General features: G+C 31.4%; 2 protein-coding genes across 3 annotated transcripts in view; one reads left to right on the top strand and one right to left on the bottom strand.

The window, feature by feature from the left end:
- The window catches only part of LOC107017712 (ATP synthase subunit beta, mitochondrial), a 4615-nt gene extending 965 nt beyond the window's left edge, over positions 1-3650 (bottom strand). Inside the window, exons 1-8 of the mRNA XM_015217944.2 lie at positions 3046-3650; positions 2094-2169; positions 1889-1977; positions 1624-1741; positions 1434-1537; positions 1183-1341; positions 872-1096; positions 460-771 (exon numbers count right to left, since the gene is read on the bottom strand). Of these exons, the coding sequence (XP_015073430.1) occupies positions 460-771; positions 872-1096; positions 1183-1341; positions 1434-1537; positions 1624-1741; positions 1889-1977; positions 2094-2169; positions 3046-3537 (1575 nt within the window). The 5' untranslated portion in view covers positions 3538-3650. The remainder of the gene's footprint in view (positions 1-459; positions 772-871; positions 1097-1182; positions 1342-1433; positions 1538-1623; positions 1742-1888; positions 1978-2093; positions 2170-3045) is intronic.
- Positions 3651-4684: 1034 nt separating this feature from the next.
- On the top strand, positions 4685-8816 carry LOC107015871 (protein DETOXIFICATION 16-like). Of its 2 annotated transcripts, none has more exons than XM_015216290.2 (9): positions 4685-5003; positions 5912-6456; positions 6615-6701; positions 6787-6843; positions 6909-7147; positions 7234-7352; positions 7450-7536; positions 7916-7977; positions 8523-8816. In XM_015216290.2, exons 1-8 carry the CDS (start codon positions 4758-4760, stop codon positions 7961-7963), a joined length of 1428 nt encoding a protein of 475 aa, XP_015071776.1. In that variant the 5' UTR covers positions 4685-4757; the 3' UTR covers positions 7964-7977; positions 8523-8816. The 2 variants fall into 2 exon arrangements, with proteins under 2 accessions (XP_015071776.1, XP_015071777.1); XM_015216291.2 differs by having other exon boundaries at positions 4866-5003; positions 5916-6456.
- Positions 8817-14508: the final 5692 nt, after the last annotated feature.

Raw genomic sequence — 14508 nt, 5'->3', positions numbered from 1 at the left:
GGGGGGGGGGGGGAGGTTCTCTATTTTTGGAGGGGGGTAGTTGCGAAGATTTGGAAAAAACATTCATCAGCATCATAAAAACCAGGAAGAAGGTCAATTACATACTAGCGTTGCACATCCTTGCAGTAGACAAGGGAAAGTAATGGCAGATGCTCAACTCCAATTATCAGCAGAAAAGCAAGAAATGTTGCATCACATGAATAATTAAGATTTTAACATGTCGAAGAGGTTTTATAGCATGTATGATAATGTGAGAGCAACTAATAAATTCAGTAGCTCATCACATACAATAGAGAGCGAAGGTAAAAGGAACTTCTAGTCACATGGCAGACCAGCAGCATGAGAAAGCCTCCATACAACAAATAGATGCAACAAACATACAATAATCTCATATTTTAAAGTTCAAATGACAATGAATATGAACTGACAAATAAGTTGAAGATTGAGGATATTAATTACCTGGAAACTGTTGATGCTCTCCTTCAAGTCGACATACTTTCCAGGGGCACCAGTGAAAACTTCAGCAACGTGGAAAGGCTGACTGAGGAACCTTTGGATTTTACGTGCACGGGCAACAGTCATCTTATCATCTTCACTAAGCTCATCCATACCTAAAATGGCAATAATATCTTGAAGATTCTTGTAATTTTGAAGAACTTTCTGCACTCCACGGGCAGTATTGTAATGATCCTCTCCCAAAATGTGAGGTGAGAGCATACGCGATGTAGAATCAAGTGGATCGACGGCAGGATAGATACCAAGCTCAGAAATCTGGCATCCAAAAAGAAACGTGATGACCAAAGTTAAATGAACTCCATCAACTGTGAAAGTTAATAAAATTACAGCACCAGATCAAACAACGGCATTATACCTGACGGGACAAGACAGTTGTGGCATCCAAGTGAGCAAAGGTTGTAGCAGGAGCAGGATCTGTCAAGTCATCAGCAGGCACATAAATAGCTTGGACGGATGTAATAGAACCTTTCTTGGTCGTGGTGATACGTTCTTGAAGACCTCCAAGATCCGTAGCCAAAGTTGGTTGATAACCCACAGCAGATGGGATACGACCAAGCAAAGCAGACACTTCTGAGTTAGCCTATTTCAATACAAGATGCAGATAGTGCCACAGTCAGGTTTACAAAATAAGCAAATTTATACATGGACTTTAAAAGATATGCCTACCTGAGTAAACCTGAAAATATTGTCAATAAAGAGAAGCACATCCTGCCCCTCGGCATCTCGGAAGTGCTCAGCCACTGTCAAACCAGTAAGTCCAACACGTGCACGAGCACCCGGGGGCTCATTCATTTGACCGTATACAAGGGCACACTTGCTTTCACTCTGAATAGTTTGAGATCATAATATGTCAGCAATGCAAGGATAAAAACAATATGAGATAAAAATATAGAGAAAATAATTTTGATTAAACTAACTTGCTTCTCGCCTAGCTTGATGACACCACTTTCAATCATTTCTCGGTACAAATCATTACCCTCTCGAGTTCGTTCACCAACACCAGCAAAAACAGAGAAACCACCTGTATAGTCAAGTCATCCAACTGATCAGCTTTGCAGTGACTTTTATATGACCTATATAAGGAGGTACAAAGAAACCAATCCTAACCATGTGCTTTGGCAACATTGTTAATAAGCTCCATAATAAGCACAGTTTTGCCAACACCAGCACCACCAAACAGACCAATTTTCCCTCCTCTTTGGTATGGTGCAAGAAGATCAACAACCTGACCAAAAGCACAATAATGATAGAATAGTCGTCATTATTAAGTTCAGTTAAAGGCAGTAGCAGAGGAATCATTACTGAATGCAGGCAGCATTTGGATGGAGTGCAAAAATATACTGCCCAAAAAAATAAGAATTGAAGCAAGTACCTTAATACCAGTGACAAGAATTTGTTGTTCAGTGGCTTGCTCAACAAAGGCAGGAGCTTCACGATGGATTGGCAAAAAGTGATCGGTTGCTGTAACCATTTTACAGATTAAGATGCAATTATCAGAACCATTCTTATGGATAGATTAAAAGTTTAGTCCAATGGATAAATTAGAATATTGCGTATCCACGGAAATTTTGACTTACTAATTGGGCCTCTCTCATCAATTGCCTCTCCAATGACATTCATGATACGGCCAAGGGTGGATCGACCGACAGGAACCTGTCATCACAAGAAGGGCAAACCATCAAGCTCAAAACAAATTAAATATGTCCAAGCTCAACTAAACGTAAACAATCTGTTATACAAGGAAAACTTGGACAAGACAGGAGGCAGCCAAAATGAAGATACTAAAAACAAAAACAATCAGAAGATACCATTACAACGAAGCCAAAGCACAGTCACCATACCCCATCATAAATTCTAAAAGAAAAAACAAAATAATGCGAGGAAACATGAGTGACGGATGTCCTCTGGTGATCATAAGGAAACATGACCACTCCACTCCCATGGTAGTAAACTCCTACAGCTTAACAGTGCCACATGAGTGATCCACTCCCATGGTAATAAACTCCTACAGCTTAACAGAGCCAAGTCTCCTTCAAGCTGAACACTAAATCCTGAGCAAAGATGAATTCAACACCCTGCATAGTAATAGCCCACTTTCCACTTCAAAGGTACTATTTTATTCAAAACTCTCACAACAAATCACAAGGATAAGTATAGGTTTTGTACAGTAAAACCTATAACTTGGGATTGGACGTTCCAAAACTATCAGAAGGTGTTCGGATGCAATGTGCCAAATGTAACAGGACAAGTACCCCAACTAACTTGGGATTGAAGTGTGATCGACTTATCAATGTTTTATCTTCCTAAGCAGATAACTATTACATTAGATGATTCAACCGTATTGCAGTTTTGTGAACTATTATAGAACTACAGATCTCCTGCATTAAGATCTGAAAGCACTTTCAACAATGTATATTATATATTCATGTTTAGACCCTTCAGATAAAAAAAATGCAATTTTTAAATAAGTAAAGCACGAACATTTGAAAATGAAAAAAAAACAAACGATAAGGAATTTTGATCACTTACGGTGATAGGAGAACCAGTATTAAGCACACGTTGACCACGAACAAGTCCTTCAGTACCATCCATAGCAATAGTCCTAACCATATTCTCACCCAAATGCTGAGCAACCTCAAGCACAAGTCGGATCTGATTATCCAACACCTCAAGAGCAGTAAGAATTGGAGGCAATCCATCATCAAATCTCACATCCACCACAGCACCAATAACCTGACAAACCTTCCCGATCGCACCAGCACCTGTAAACTCATCTGTAATTTTTCCACTAGCTTCACTACCAGATGACTTCGGCGGTGTTGATGGCTTAGACGCCGGAGCTGCTGCAGAGGTAGCGTACTGTACAGCACGGTTTAAGAGGAATCCTTTAGGGGATGCGCGTGAAGCAGGTCTAGCAATAGAGTTTGCTACTGATGATCGGGAAATTGGACCACCACCGCTGCCGGCACCACGTTGAGCCGACGAACGGAGGAGAGAGGCGATAAGCCTCCGGGAAGCCATGGAAGTGTAGAGAGAGAAAGAGTAGAGAGAGAAAGTGGAAAAAAAAGGACAGCTAGGGTTTGTTTTGAAATGTGAAGAGGTGATTTAACGAGAGCCCACTGTGTGTGTGTGTGAGATCCGTTTACTCTTTTTACTCTGCTGAAAAAACGAAGAGCATTTGCATTTTTTTTTATTTTTTTTTTGCTTTTATTCCAACTTTTTTGGCGAATAATTTGGAAGTTCTTATTTTTACTAAATCAATCATTAATAAAATATTATTGTAAATTAATAATAATCAATGCTAAAATAAATATAATATTGCGTAAATAATAGTAATAAAATCAGAAAAACATTGGAGATGAATAATTAGACAAGGGACACGCAACTACATATTATCAAAGATATGACATTAGATAGAAGGACAATGGAGTCACGTATTAAAGTAGAAGATTTATGGGACGAGCTATATTTTTGTGCTTCTAGTTTTTTTATATCTGTCGTCATCAGTTTATTGTGTTTCGACTAGTGTATTGTTAAGTTGTTGTTCATGTTTATTTTTTTTAGGCTTTGCACCGTTTCTCTTCTTAGTAGTTACGTTCTTTTCATTGTTTTCCTTTTTTTTATTCTTGAAATTGTTACAGTTGATTCGAATGTCTCTTGAAAACAATTTTTCTACATTCATGATGTAGTCATAAGGTCAGCGTACACTACTCTAGCCACCCAAGATTTCTTTCACTAGGTATATTATTGTTATTATCGACACAATAAATAAACTCAATATCTTTTTGACATACAAATAACATATTAAAGATATTTTCATTACTCCATATCTATATGATATGATATTATATCGATCTTATATATTTTTTTACAAATGAAAGTATCAAATATAAAAATATATTATCACGTTCAATTCAATTTATATCACATCATTTTCTTTTCAATCTGTCTAAAAAAGGAATGTCACAATCTCCTTATTTGACGACTATTTAAAACATCTTTCTCACTACACTAAAATAATTTTTATAAAAATAATTTGATAAATATAATAAAATTTTACGTCTAATTAAATAATATCACATAAAATAAAACGAAAGAAGGGTCGTTAATTAGATCTCTATCTATGATAGGAACCCCACAATTTTATAATATGATAAATCCTTGTCCAAATGTATACTAAGGGTCATCCAATAAAATGATGATTAAGATTCCTTTTACTTTCTTGAATCAACAACAAAAAAATGGAAGGTCTACAAGTTCCATTATTGTTAAATCAAGAAACAAGCCATGATTTTGATAATACTACTACAATTATTGAAGAAATTAAGAGGCAATTAAGACTTGCTGTACCTCTAATAGCAGTTAATATTCTGCAATATTGTCTTCAAGTTATTAGCATCATGTTTGTTGGTCATTTGGGTGAATTGTCTCTCTCTGGTGCTTCTATGGCTACTTCTTTTGCTTCAGTCACTGGATTCAGTGTTTTGGTAAGTTAACTTCTTTTTTGTTAGTTACTATTGTTTGTTCAATTTATCATCTTAGAATGGTTATTGATTGGATATGTATGTTGCATCAGTAGTGGCGGAGTCAGGATTTTCACTATGAGTGTCATAATATTTAAAAAAATAAAACAAAAGTTGAGTTTACTATTTGTACAGAGGCGAATTCATGATCTAGAGTTAGTGGATTCAAATTACTATTGTTTGATGGTTGTTGATTGGATTTGTATATTGCACATAGCAGCGAAGCTAGGAATTTTACGGAGGGGTGTCGTGATATTAAAAAAGAAGAAGTAGATAAAACTAAATATATAGCGGCGAATTCATGATGTAGAGTTAGTGGATTAAAAAATGTGATAACATGTGTCATTTTGCTGTTGTTTGTTCAAATCATGTTGAATGGTTATTCATTCGATTTGTGTGCAGCTCGAATAGAGGTGAATCCATGATCAAGAGTTAGTGGATTTATAGTATGATTGTGTCTGATTTCGGTGCTTGAAACAATTTTGTCTATTTATAATTATTACTATATCTCTGGGGTTGATAATTTTTATATGACGAACTACTTAACTCAATCGCTTGATGTTGTTGCTCTTCATTTTCTCGTGTTGAGGTTTATCCTACAGAGGTACTCAAATTGGAATAGTGATGTATTTATAGTTTTTGGTTGCAAAACTAATCGTTATTCCCGATTATGTAATAGTTCAAATCGCACTCAGAGATAAGGAATTCCCTTTTTTTTGTTATAAGTATACATAGTTCGAGTGTAAAGTAATAGGTTCAGTTGAACTCGCAGAATAGACAAGTTCATCTTTGTGCCCGAATGAGCTAATTGGGAGCTAGTTCCTTTCTTATCTCGAAGTTTCATTCCTTGATTTTCACGATTTTTTTGGTAGTTAGGAATGGGAAGTGCACTGGAAACACTATGTGGGCAAGCGTATGGAGCTAAGCAATACCATATGCTTGGCATTTACACACAAAGAGCAATGCTCGTTCTTCTTTCGTTGAGCATTGTGCTTTTACTGATATGGTTCAACACCAGCACAATTCTCATTGCTTGTGGTCAAGACCGTGATATATCAAACGAAGCAGGACAATTCAATCGATGGATGATCCCAGGCCTTTTCGCGTATGGCATCCTTCAATGCCTCAACAGATTTCTACAGACTCAAAATATAGTGATGCCCATGATGTTGACTTCTGGTTTCACGGCTTTGTTACACATTCTTATATGTTGGCTTTTCGTGTTCAAGATTGGTCTCGGAAGCAAGGGAGCTGCTTTGGCTAATGCCATTTCGTATTGGATTAACGTGTTTTTATTAGCTGGTTATGTTAAATTTTCCCCGGCTTGTAGAAAAACTTGGACTGGTTTTTCGAAGGAAGCTTTGGACGACATTCTGGATTTTATCAAGCTTGCCATTCCTTCAGCTGTTATGATTTGGTAAGTACAATCTCATTCTTTTTCATTAATCAATATGTTCAATGTACTTACTCGTTAACGTGCTTATGCATCGATGTTCTTATTCTTTCCAATCTATTACTAGACATATCTGTTATGGAGTAACTGGACTTTGTAACGTATTATCTCGCTGGTTTCAGTTTTGAATATTGGTCATTCGAGATGGTTGTTCTGTTATCTGGCCTTCTCCCCAATCCTAAATTAGAGACATCAGTGTTATCGATAAGGTTCGTGTTCTATTAACATCCTTCTTATTGTGCATTTTGCTTCGTACGTATAACTTTACACAAGTTCTTTTGAAATTCATTTCAGTCTCAATACTTGTTGGATGGTGTACATGGTTTCAGTTGGACTTGGTGGTGCTATAAGGTAAGTCGATGCACGGTACTCAAGTGATCTGATATGTATCAACTTTAACTAATTGTTTCTATCAGCACAAGAGTTTCAAATGAATTGGGGGCTGGTCGTCCACAAGGAGCACGATTAGCTTTACATGTTGTCGTAATTGTGGCCATATCAGTAGGATTGATAATCGCGACCACCACCATTTTGGTTCGTTTTGTGTGGGGGAAACTATACAGCAACGAAGAAGAAGTGATCAAATACGTTGCCAAGATTTTGCCTCTGCTTGCTTTATCTGATTTCTTGGATGGCTTCCAATGTGTGCTTTCAGGTTGAGAAGTACTCGACTGATCTTTCGTTAGCTGTATTAAGAACGATAACGTTACAGACTAGAGTATGCTCATTTTGCATTTTCAGGGGCTGCTAGAGGATGTGGATGGCAAAAACTCTGTGCATTTATCAATCTTGGAGCTTATTATGTTGTGGGATTACCTTCTTCTGTTCTCTTTGCATTCGTTTTCGATACTGGAGGCATGGTACATCTCTTATTACTCTTTTAACATCCCCTCAAAACTAACTACCCCGAATCAAATCTCATCGATCGTTGTCTTTGATCTATGTTCATACTTTTAGGGACTATGGATGGGGATCATTTGTGCATTGCTAGTGCAAAATGTGGCGCTTATCGCGATAAATATATGCACTAATTGGGATAAGGAGGTATATGCATACAGATTGCTCATTCCCTTTTACTTAGTAGAACTATATCCAGTTGTGAAAGCAACTCTTTTTACCTTTTGGCTTTTCACTCGGTGTTTGGTACCCTTATTGAGTCGGACTAATCCAAATTTGCGTCAGGAAGTCCCACGGTAGAAGGTAAAGTTTTTCCAAACAAAGGTGACTCTCGTATCCAAGTCTTGACACAGAGATTTCTGGTTAAGGATGAATGAGTGACTGACTACTCCTAGCCCGCAAAAGCAAACTTAGTTTTGTTTGATATGCTACCTATCTTTTTAATGAACAAACAACAATTAATTTTGTTTTGCTTTCTGTGAACCTATGACTAACATAAACCTTTTTTTAAAATCTTTGATATTAGGCCAGAAAAGCTGTAAATAGAGTTCAAGGCTGTGGATTAAATATGTGACATATTGAGAGAAGGTAACATTTTCTAATTTATATATATAGTCAGAATATTATGTATCTTATCACTGATTAAGAATTTCCTACCATATATTGAGGAATATACACTTAAAACATGTATTTTTGCTATTAGATACACTAAAATAGAAAGAGAAGTGAGCGATATTTTGTTATGTATTCTAGATACATACGAGTCACACTAGATATATGTATCTATATGTATCTGGTGTGATTCGCATGTATATGAGATATTAGATACATGAGAGAGTAACGAGCAAGGAGAGAGGTAAGGGTAGCAAGCGAGATTTGTTATGTAACTCAAATGCATGTTAATCCACTTGGATACAATATATCAATAACAAATTACACTCAATTTTAATCCCATGAATCTCGAGATACATATATCTGAACATATTTGATCCACCAAAGTCTGATAAGATACATAATATTGCAAATTAGAGTATATCTAAGTAATTAGCTTCTAAACTTTTGAGATTTACGTAAGTTTCCCTAATTTTTATGTATGCATGTCAATTTCACAAATCATTTTGCTTCAAATGTAGGTGAATATATTTCAATATGGGCCGATCAAGGCCCGTGGATTATGGAATAATTATAGAAATCCCACATTTTAATTTCGTTATTAGTATTATCTCTTATAAATTTTACAAATTTTCAAAATTCCTCATTTTTCTCTTAAGTCAAAAATGTCATTAATATATTCAACACTCCATTAATGTATCCGATCCTCTTTTTAATGTATCAGTGCTTTGATTTTTCGACCATTAATGTATCCGAACCCTCCATTAATGTATCCGACCCTCTTTTTAATATATCAGCGCATGTATTCTATCCTCTTTTTAATGTATCTACGCTTTGATTTTTTGGTCATTAGTGCAATCGGACCCTCCATTAATGTATCCGTTTGAGGAATTTCTGTAATGATAAACTTTTAAGGCATAAATTGTTATTTTGTCTTAAAAGTATGTGATTTCTGTAATTAGTCCATGTATATATATAACAAAAGTTTTTACTCAATCTTTATCGTTTATATATTCTTTTAGTGATCATTAACACTCTTTATAAATGTTTCTAGTGTTTTGTCAATAAAGATTTTGTCTTTTTTTTTAATTAATGTGCATATTTATTAAGCGGTACAAACAGTCATAAATTTACTCAACCAACTATAAATCCACAAAATTATTTTATCTTTGTTTCTTGGTTTTTGTTACTACATTACATACAGCTCAGAACAATAAAATGTGTTGGGTAATAAGCAGTTGAAGACCATAAAGAGAACAAGTAAATTAAATGCTATATTATTTTAAAAGATGGTATTTCAACTAATCGATTAATGTTAACGCTCGTTTGGTGTGAATGATGAGAGATAATTAATATCGAAATTAATTTTTGAGAATGAATTTATCTTGTGTTTGATTGAAATAAATACTGAGATCGTATGGTGTTATTTTATTCCACGTTGAGAGACAGATTAATAATGCGAGCTCCACAACAACTTGATAGTAATTGGTGATGGAATAGTCAATACATTTTTTAGTACGAATTTGTAATTTAAATATTTGTATGATAGTTCAAATTGAAAACTAAGACTTCGAAATTAATAATTATTTTTTTTAATTTTTATAAAATAATTTATAGTTATACAAATATAAAATATTTATGAAATTATAGATAAACAATTTTGTAAACTATAATTTCATTCTGAATTTAATATTTAATTAAACTATATCATATAAATTAATACGGAGCGGATAATATTATTCAATGTGAGCTTCGAATATGGTATGAAAAAAAGAAGAAGAAGAAGAAGAAAAAGAAGGGGTCTCCACATTTTATTTATAGTCTAACTAAATTGAACGTTACTTCTTACATCTCATATTAGTTGTTTACCTTATCAAATTAAAAAAAATATATTAGTAAAATTATTTTTTTATTTATGATTTTTTTAATTTACGTATAAAAAAATCTAACTAATGGGGAATTTTTTTTTCTTTTATGTCTCCAATTTTTTACTTCTCTTTCTATGTTATTTCCACATCATCAATCTTTATTATTCAGGTTTAATGCCTACCACGTGAAACATTACAAAAGTTTTTTATTTTTTATTTTTTGTAGGTACACCTAAAAAAAAAATTGTAACCTACCCATATTTTAAGGTTTTATTTGTTCCTTTTTAATTTGAAAAATAATTGAGTCTACAAAATATATTTTGAGATTGAGTTAAAATTATTACTCCCATTTACTCCAATTTATGTAAGGATATTCAGATTTTTTTTAAAAAAAATAATTTTTTATTTGTTTAACAAAACTTAGATACATTCTGATAAATCCTTGATCTGTCGCATAATATAATAAATGGTCTCAAACTCTAGTAGAAGCATGAGAGTGTCTTAATAAAAAAAGTCGAGAAAAATGTTGAAAATACTCTAAACTTTGCGAAAATTTTGGGGTGTATTTCAGTTATATATGTTGCAAATATCGAAGGTGTATTTAAGTTAGTCAAGTAAAACGGTATTTTTATGGTTGTCAATAATACGAGAATGAAACTAACAATTCGTGCAGAGATTAAGAATGTTTTCGACACTTCTTTTCAAATTTAATTATAAATTTGGATATGGATTTTTCAGATGTTTATAAATAATATATATATATTTGATATTAAAAAAATATTACAAGTTAACATAACTAGTTCTTTTTTTTTTAAAAAAAAATTATAGAAAAAAAATATGTTGAACTCAAATATAATATTATCTTCACAATAAATTGAGACGAAATATCATTTTTAAAATGTCTAATCTTTAAGCTAACGCTACCTTAATAGATGCATATAGTTGGAAGTTGAGATTTGAAACTTAGAGATGAAGTGATATTGCTGTTTTCTATGAAATAAATTTTGTCAAAAAGAGTGTTATCGATATTTTCGCAAATTAAATTATAATTTCGAGAGATTTATTTTGAAACTTGTTCGGTGCTTATTTTTGAGTGGAATACTAATAAAATGTTATGACAGATGCGTGAGATTTTTCTCTATTAAAGCTTATGTGTTAGATTCTTTTTGGCTCGTTCAGGTAGGCAATATACGTTATGATATATGTGTGAGATTTTGCTCTATCAAGCTATGCCAAAGTTATTTTCGAAACACTTTCAAAGCTTTTTTTGGGCGAAATATCAAAAAAATATCATGACATACGTATGAATTTCGCTCTGTTAAACACACGTTTCAAGCACCCATCTATGATTCTTAACAAGCTTAACGTACGATTGAGGCTCGCTAGCTTATAAGTTCGTATCGAAATAATATACCAAATTCCCTAATTAGCATTATTGATCCTCAAATTATTTAACAAAATAAATAAAAAATTCAATTCATTTTTAAAAAATATGAAAAATTCACAATAACTCAAATAACGAGTCACATAATTACTAATTGAAAATATCATAACAATGAATATCATTTGAATATTCTTTTAAATTAGCTAGAAATATAATTAAATTTATATCTTCACTTTCTATTGATTTTCATTTCTCAATTTTATGCTTCTCAAAATCATAGAACTTCTATATTTTGCTATTTAAAACACTTTTATTTTTATTAATTCATGAAAGAATAATGTTTTAAATTATTTACTAATAATGTTTATGGATTTATTTACTTTAATGAAGGTAATATGTACTGTGATTTTTCAATTGATTGAAAATTTAGACAAGTAATTGATTTGTGTCTAATGATAACTTTAACATTATTATATTACCGATACTTATAAAATATAAAAATATATTATTATATTATTATTATTATTAGAATGTGCAAATTTTATTATTTACCAAGTAAACTTTACAACTTATAAATGGTCCCTAATTAAAATAATTTTCTATAAAGTTGAGATTTGACTATTACATGTACACACATGACGCATGCAAGTGTAAAATCAATCAAGAATATATTTTATCAAATCATAAAATTAAAAAAATATTACTTTTTCTAAACTACATTCTTGAGAGAAATTAATTTTTAAAAAACAAATCTGAACAACTTGATTTTTTTTTTGGTCAAATGAAAAGCAAATAAACATTTAGTTCCAATCCATTTTCATTTATTTATAATAAAAAAATAGTTTACGTGTTAGAGGAGTAAATTATCATTTGACTTACATGTTCAACTCATATTCCCTTTCGTTTCAAATTAGGATTTTAATTTATGTTTTATTTCGTGAGAGTCAAATACAATTAATCTTTGAAATTAATTTGATTAAATAAAAAAATTTAAAATATATTCGAATTTTGATCGAAATTGTTATGATTATATCAAACTCTAGAAAGGACATTTTACCCCTACACTATTTAAAGGTATATATGTGCCCACGTGGACATCATAAATATTGTAGCATTATAAATAGCAATATGTCCACGTGGGCACATATATACCTTTAGAATACATTATTATATAGTGCACGGGTAAAAGGTCCTCCATAAAGTTTAGTATCGTAACAACAATTTTGGCCAATATACAAATATAGTAAGTATATACAAATTCTATTTTTGTACATTTAGGAGTTTTTCAAAACTCTAGCTGTTGGTATATTTCATCTGCCAATGTATAAACAATGTAATTTATTATGATTTTTTCATAAATCGTATACAAATAGCTAAGATAAACATATACAAAATTCTGAAATTATATACTCAAAAATTGAATTATACAAATTCTGAATTTATACAAATCAAACAGTTTTCATAAACCAAACTAATAGCAAGAATTCAGAAAATTGTACCCGCAAATTACAATTTTCTTAAATTGTAGCTATAATACCTTATATAATTTAAAATGTTTGCTATTCTGCTTAAAAAATTATGATCTTAAATATATCACCAAAAAATCAAAAACAAAAAAACTACCAAAAATATAAATATTTCTTTTAAATGGTTTTAAAAAATAAACAAATTAAACTAAGTTAAAATTTCGATCTTAAAGATGGCTTATAAAAAATACACTTAAATCTAGTCAACTTTTATGCAAAAAAAGAAAGAAGTGTAGATATTCTCCATTTTGTCTGCACGATTAAGGTTTTTAGCAAATATAATGTACCACGATAATATAATTAATTTTTGCCACTTTCTCTGCAGTGAACTGTACACTATTTATTAATCACCAATCCCGATGCAAATTATTAGTCGATCTATGATTTCATCGTTAACTCGTCTTCTATTATTTATCGTGATTTTATTTTAAAGATAATTATCTTTATTTATTATTATATTAGAAGTTTGAGAAAAAATAAACTATTTTTTGTCATTTAAATCCTTAATAATATATACTTTTGAAAATTACAAATATTTTAGCTCTGAGTCGATATTATAATTGTTCAAATATTAATAAGGTATATAATATAGAAAGTCAACCTGTGTTTCTTGGAAATAGTGTAAAATGTAAAATAAAATCATAAATAATTTACTGACAGAAGGAATATTATAAATTATATATTTATGTCAAAATTGTGATATATATTTTCTTGAATCCAGTATTTATATCAAACAAACAATTAATATTTAGAAAATAATTTTTTAATAAGCTACAAATGGTGATTAATGTAGGCATGACAATGACACGTGAAATATCGATTAATTAAATTAAAACTTAATTAGACTAATTTTTTTTTTGAACGAATATTAATTATTAGCTAGTTTGGAGAAACATTAAATTTTCAATAAAAGACTCCAATTAATAGATGTAGATTATTTTGTCTTTGGGCTCCAATTATAAAGGCGGCCGAATTGATTATAGGAAAAATAACTTAAATACACAACTATAATTTTTATATTCTCTAATTTTCCCTACTTTTTTTAAATATTACATAATTCCCTTTTTTTTTATTTTAGTGTAAGTTTTTAGATACATTACAATCTCTCTCCTATAATACACATTTACCAATTTTAATGCCTATTTTTTCTCCATTAAAACACTCAACCTCTTAAATCAGTTTTTGAATTTTAAATTTTATCCATTTAAACACTCAACCTTTTAATCAGCTTTTTGATTTTGAATTATTAAATTTAATTAAATTTAAATAAAAGACCAAACTTTGAAATTTTGAATTTCAAAATTCAAAAAATCAGGAAGCAGGATAACTTCCAGTGCCTTCTACCGTTTTGTTCTTACTAACATCAAGTTTCACTTCTTCTTTTTTCCTTAATCGTCTTCATTCATCTCAAACCAGCATATTTTTTATTTTCTTCTTTTTATTCTTAATCCATCATCGTCTATTTCTTCCTAATCTGGAATCGTATGAACCCAGCATCTTTTTATTATTAATCCATCATCAATTCGTATATTCTTCTCTTTTTTGTTTTTGTTAATTGTTCTATTAATTCATAGTAATGGATCCGTTAATTAATAGAAGGATATATGATTCCGACGATGATAATTGGAAAGAAAATAGGAAAAAGTCTTTGCATGATCCTATGAATCTTCAGAAGGATTCAAACAAAGACTCTGGCGAAACATCAAAGGTTGTCAAAATACAACAAAAA

The sequence above is a fragment of the Solanum pennellii genome, chromosome 4 (assembly GCF_001406875.1).
Source record: "Solanum pennellii chromosome 4, SPENNV200".
NCBI lineage: Eukaryota > Viridiplantae > Streptophyta > Magnoliopsida > Solanales > Solanaceae > Solanum > Solanum pennellii.
The sequence above is the reverse complement of the archived record's forward strand: the minus strand, read 5'-3'. Positions and strand labels throughout refer to the sequence as shown.

Bases quoted from the DNA above. Each gene is read 5' to 3' on its own strand.
- LOC107015871 (XM_015216290.2), top strand. From the start codon at position 4,758: ATGGAAGGTCTACAAGTTCCATTATTGTTAAATCAAGAAACAAGCCAT. The intron at 6,844-6,908 runs GTAAGTCGATGC...TGTTTCTATCAG, and splicing joins GGACTTGGTGGTGCTATAAG to CACAAGAGTTTCAAATGAAT. The intron at 7,148-7,233 runs GTTGAGAAGTAC...TTGCATTTTCAG, and splicing joins CTTCCAATGTGTGCTTTCAG to GGGCTGCTAGAGGATGTGGA.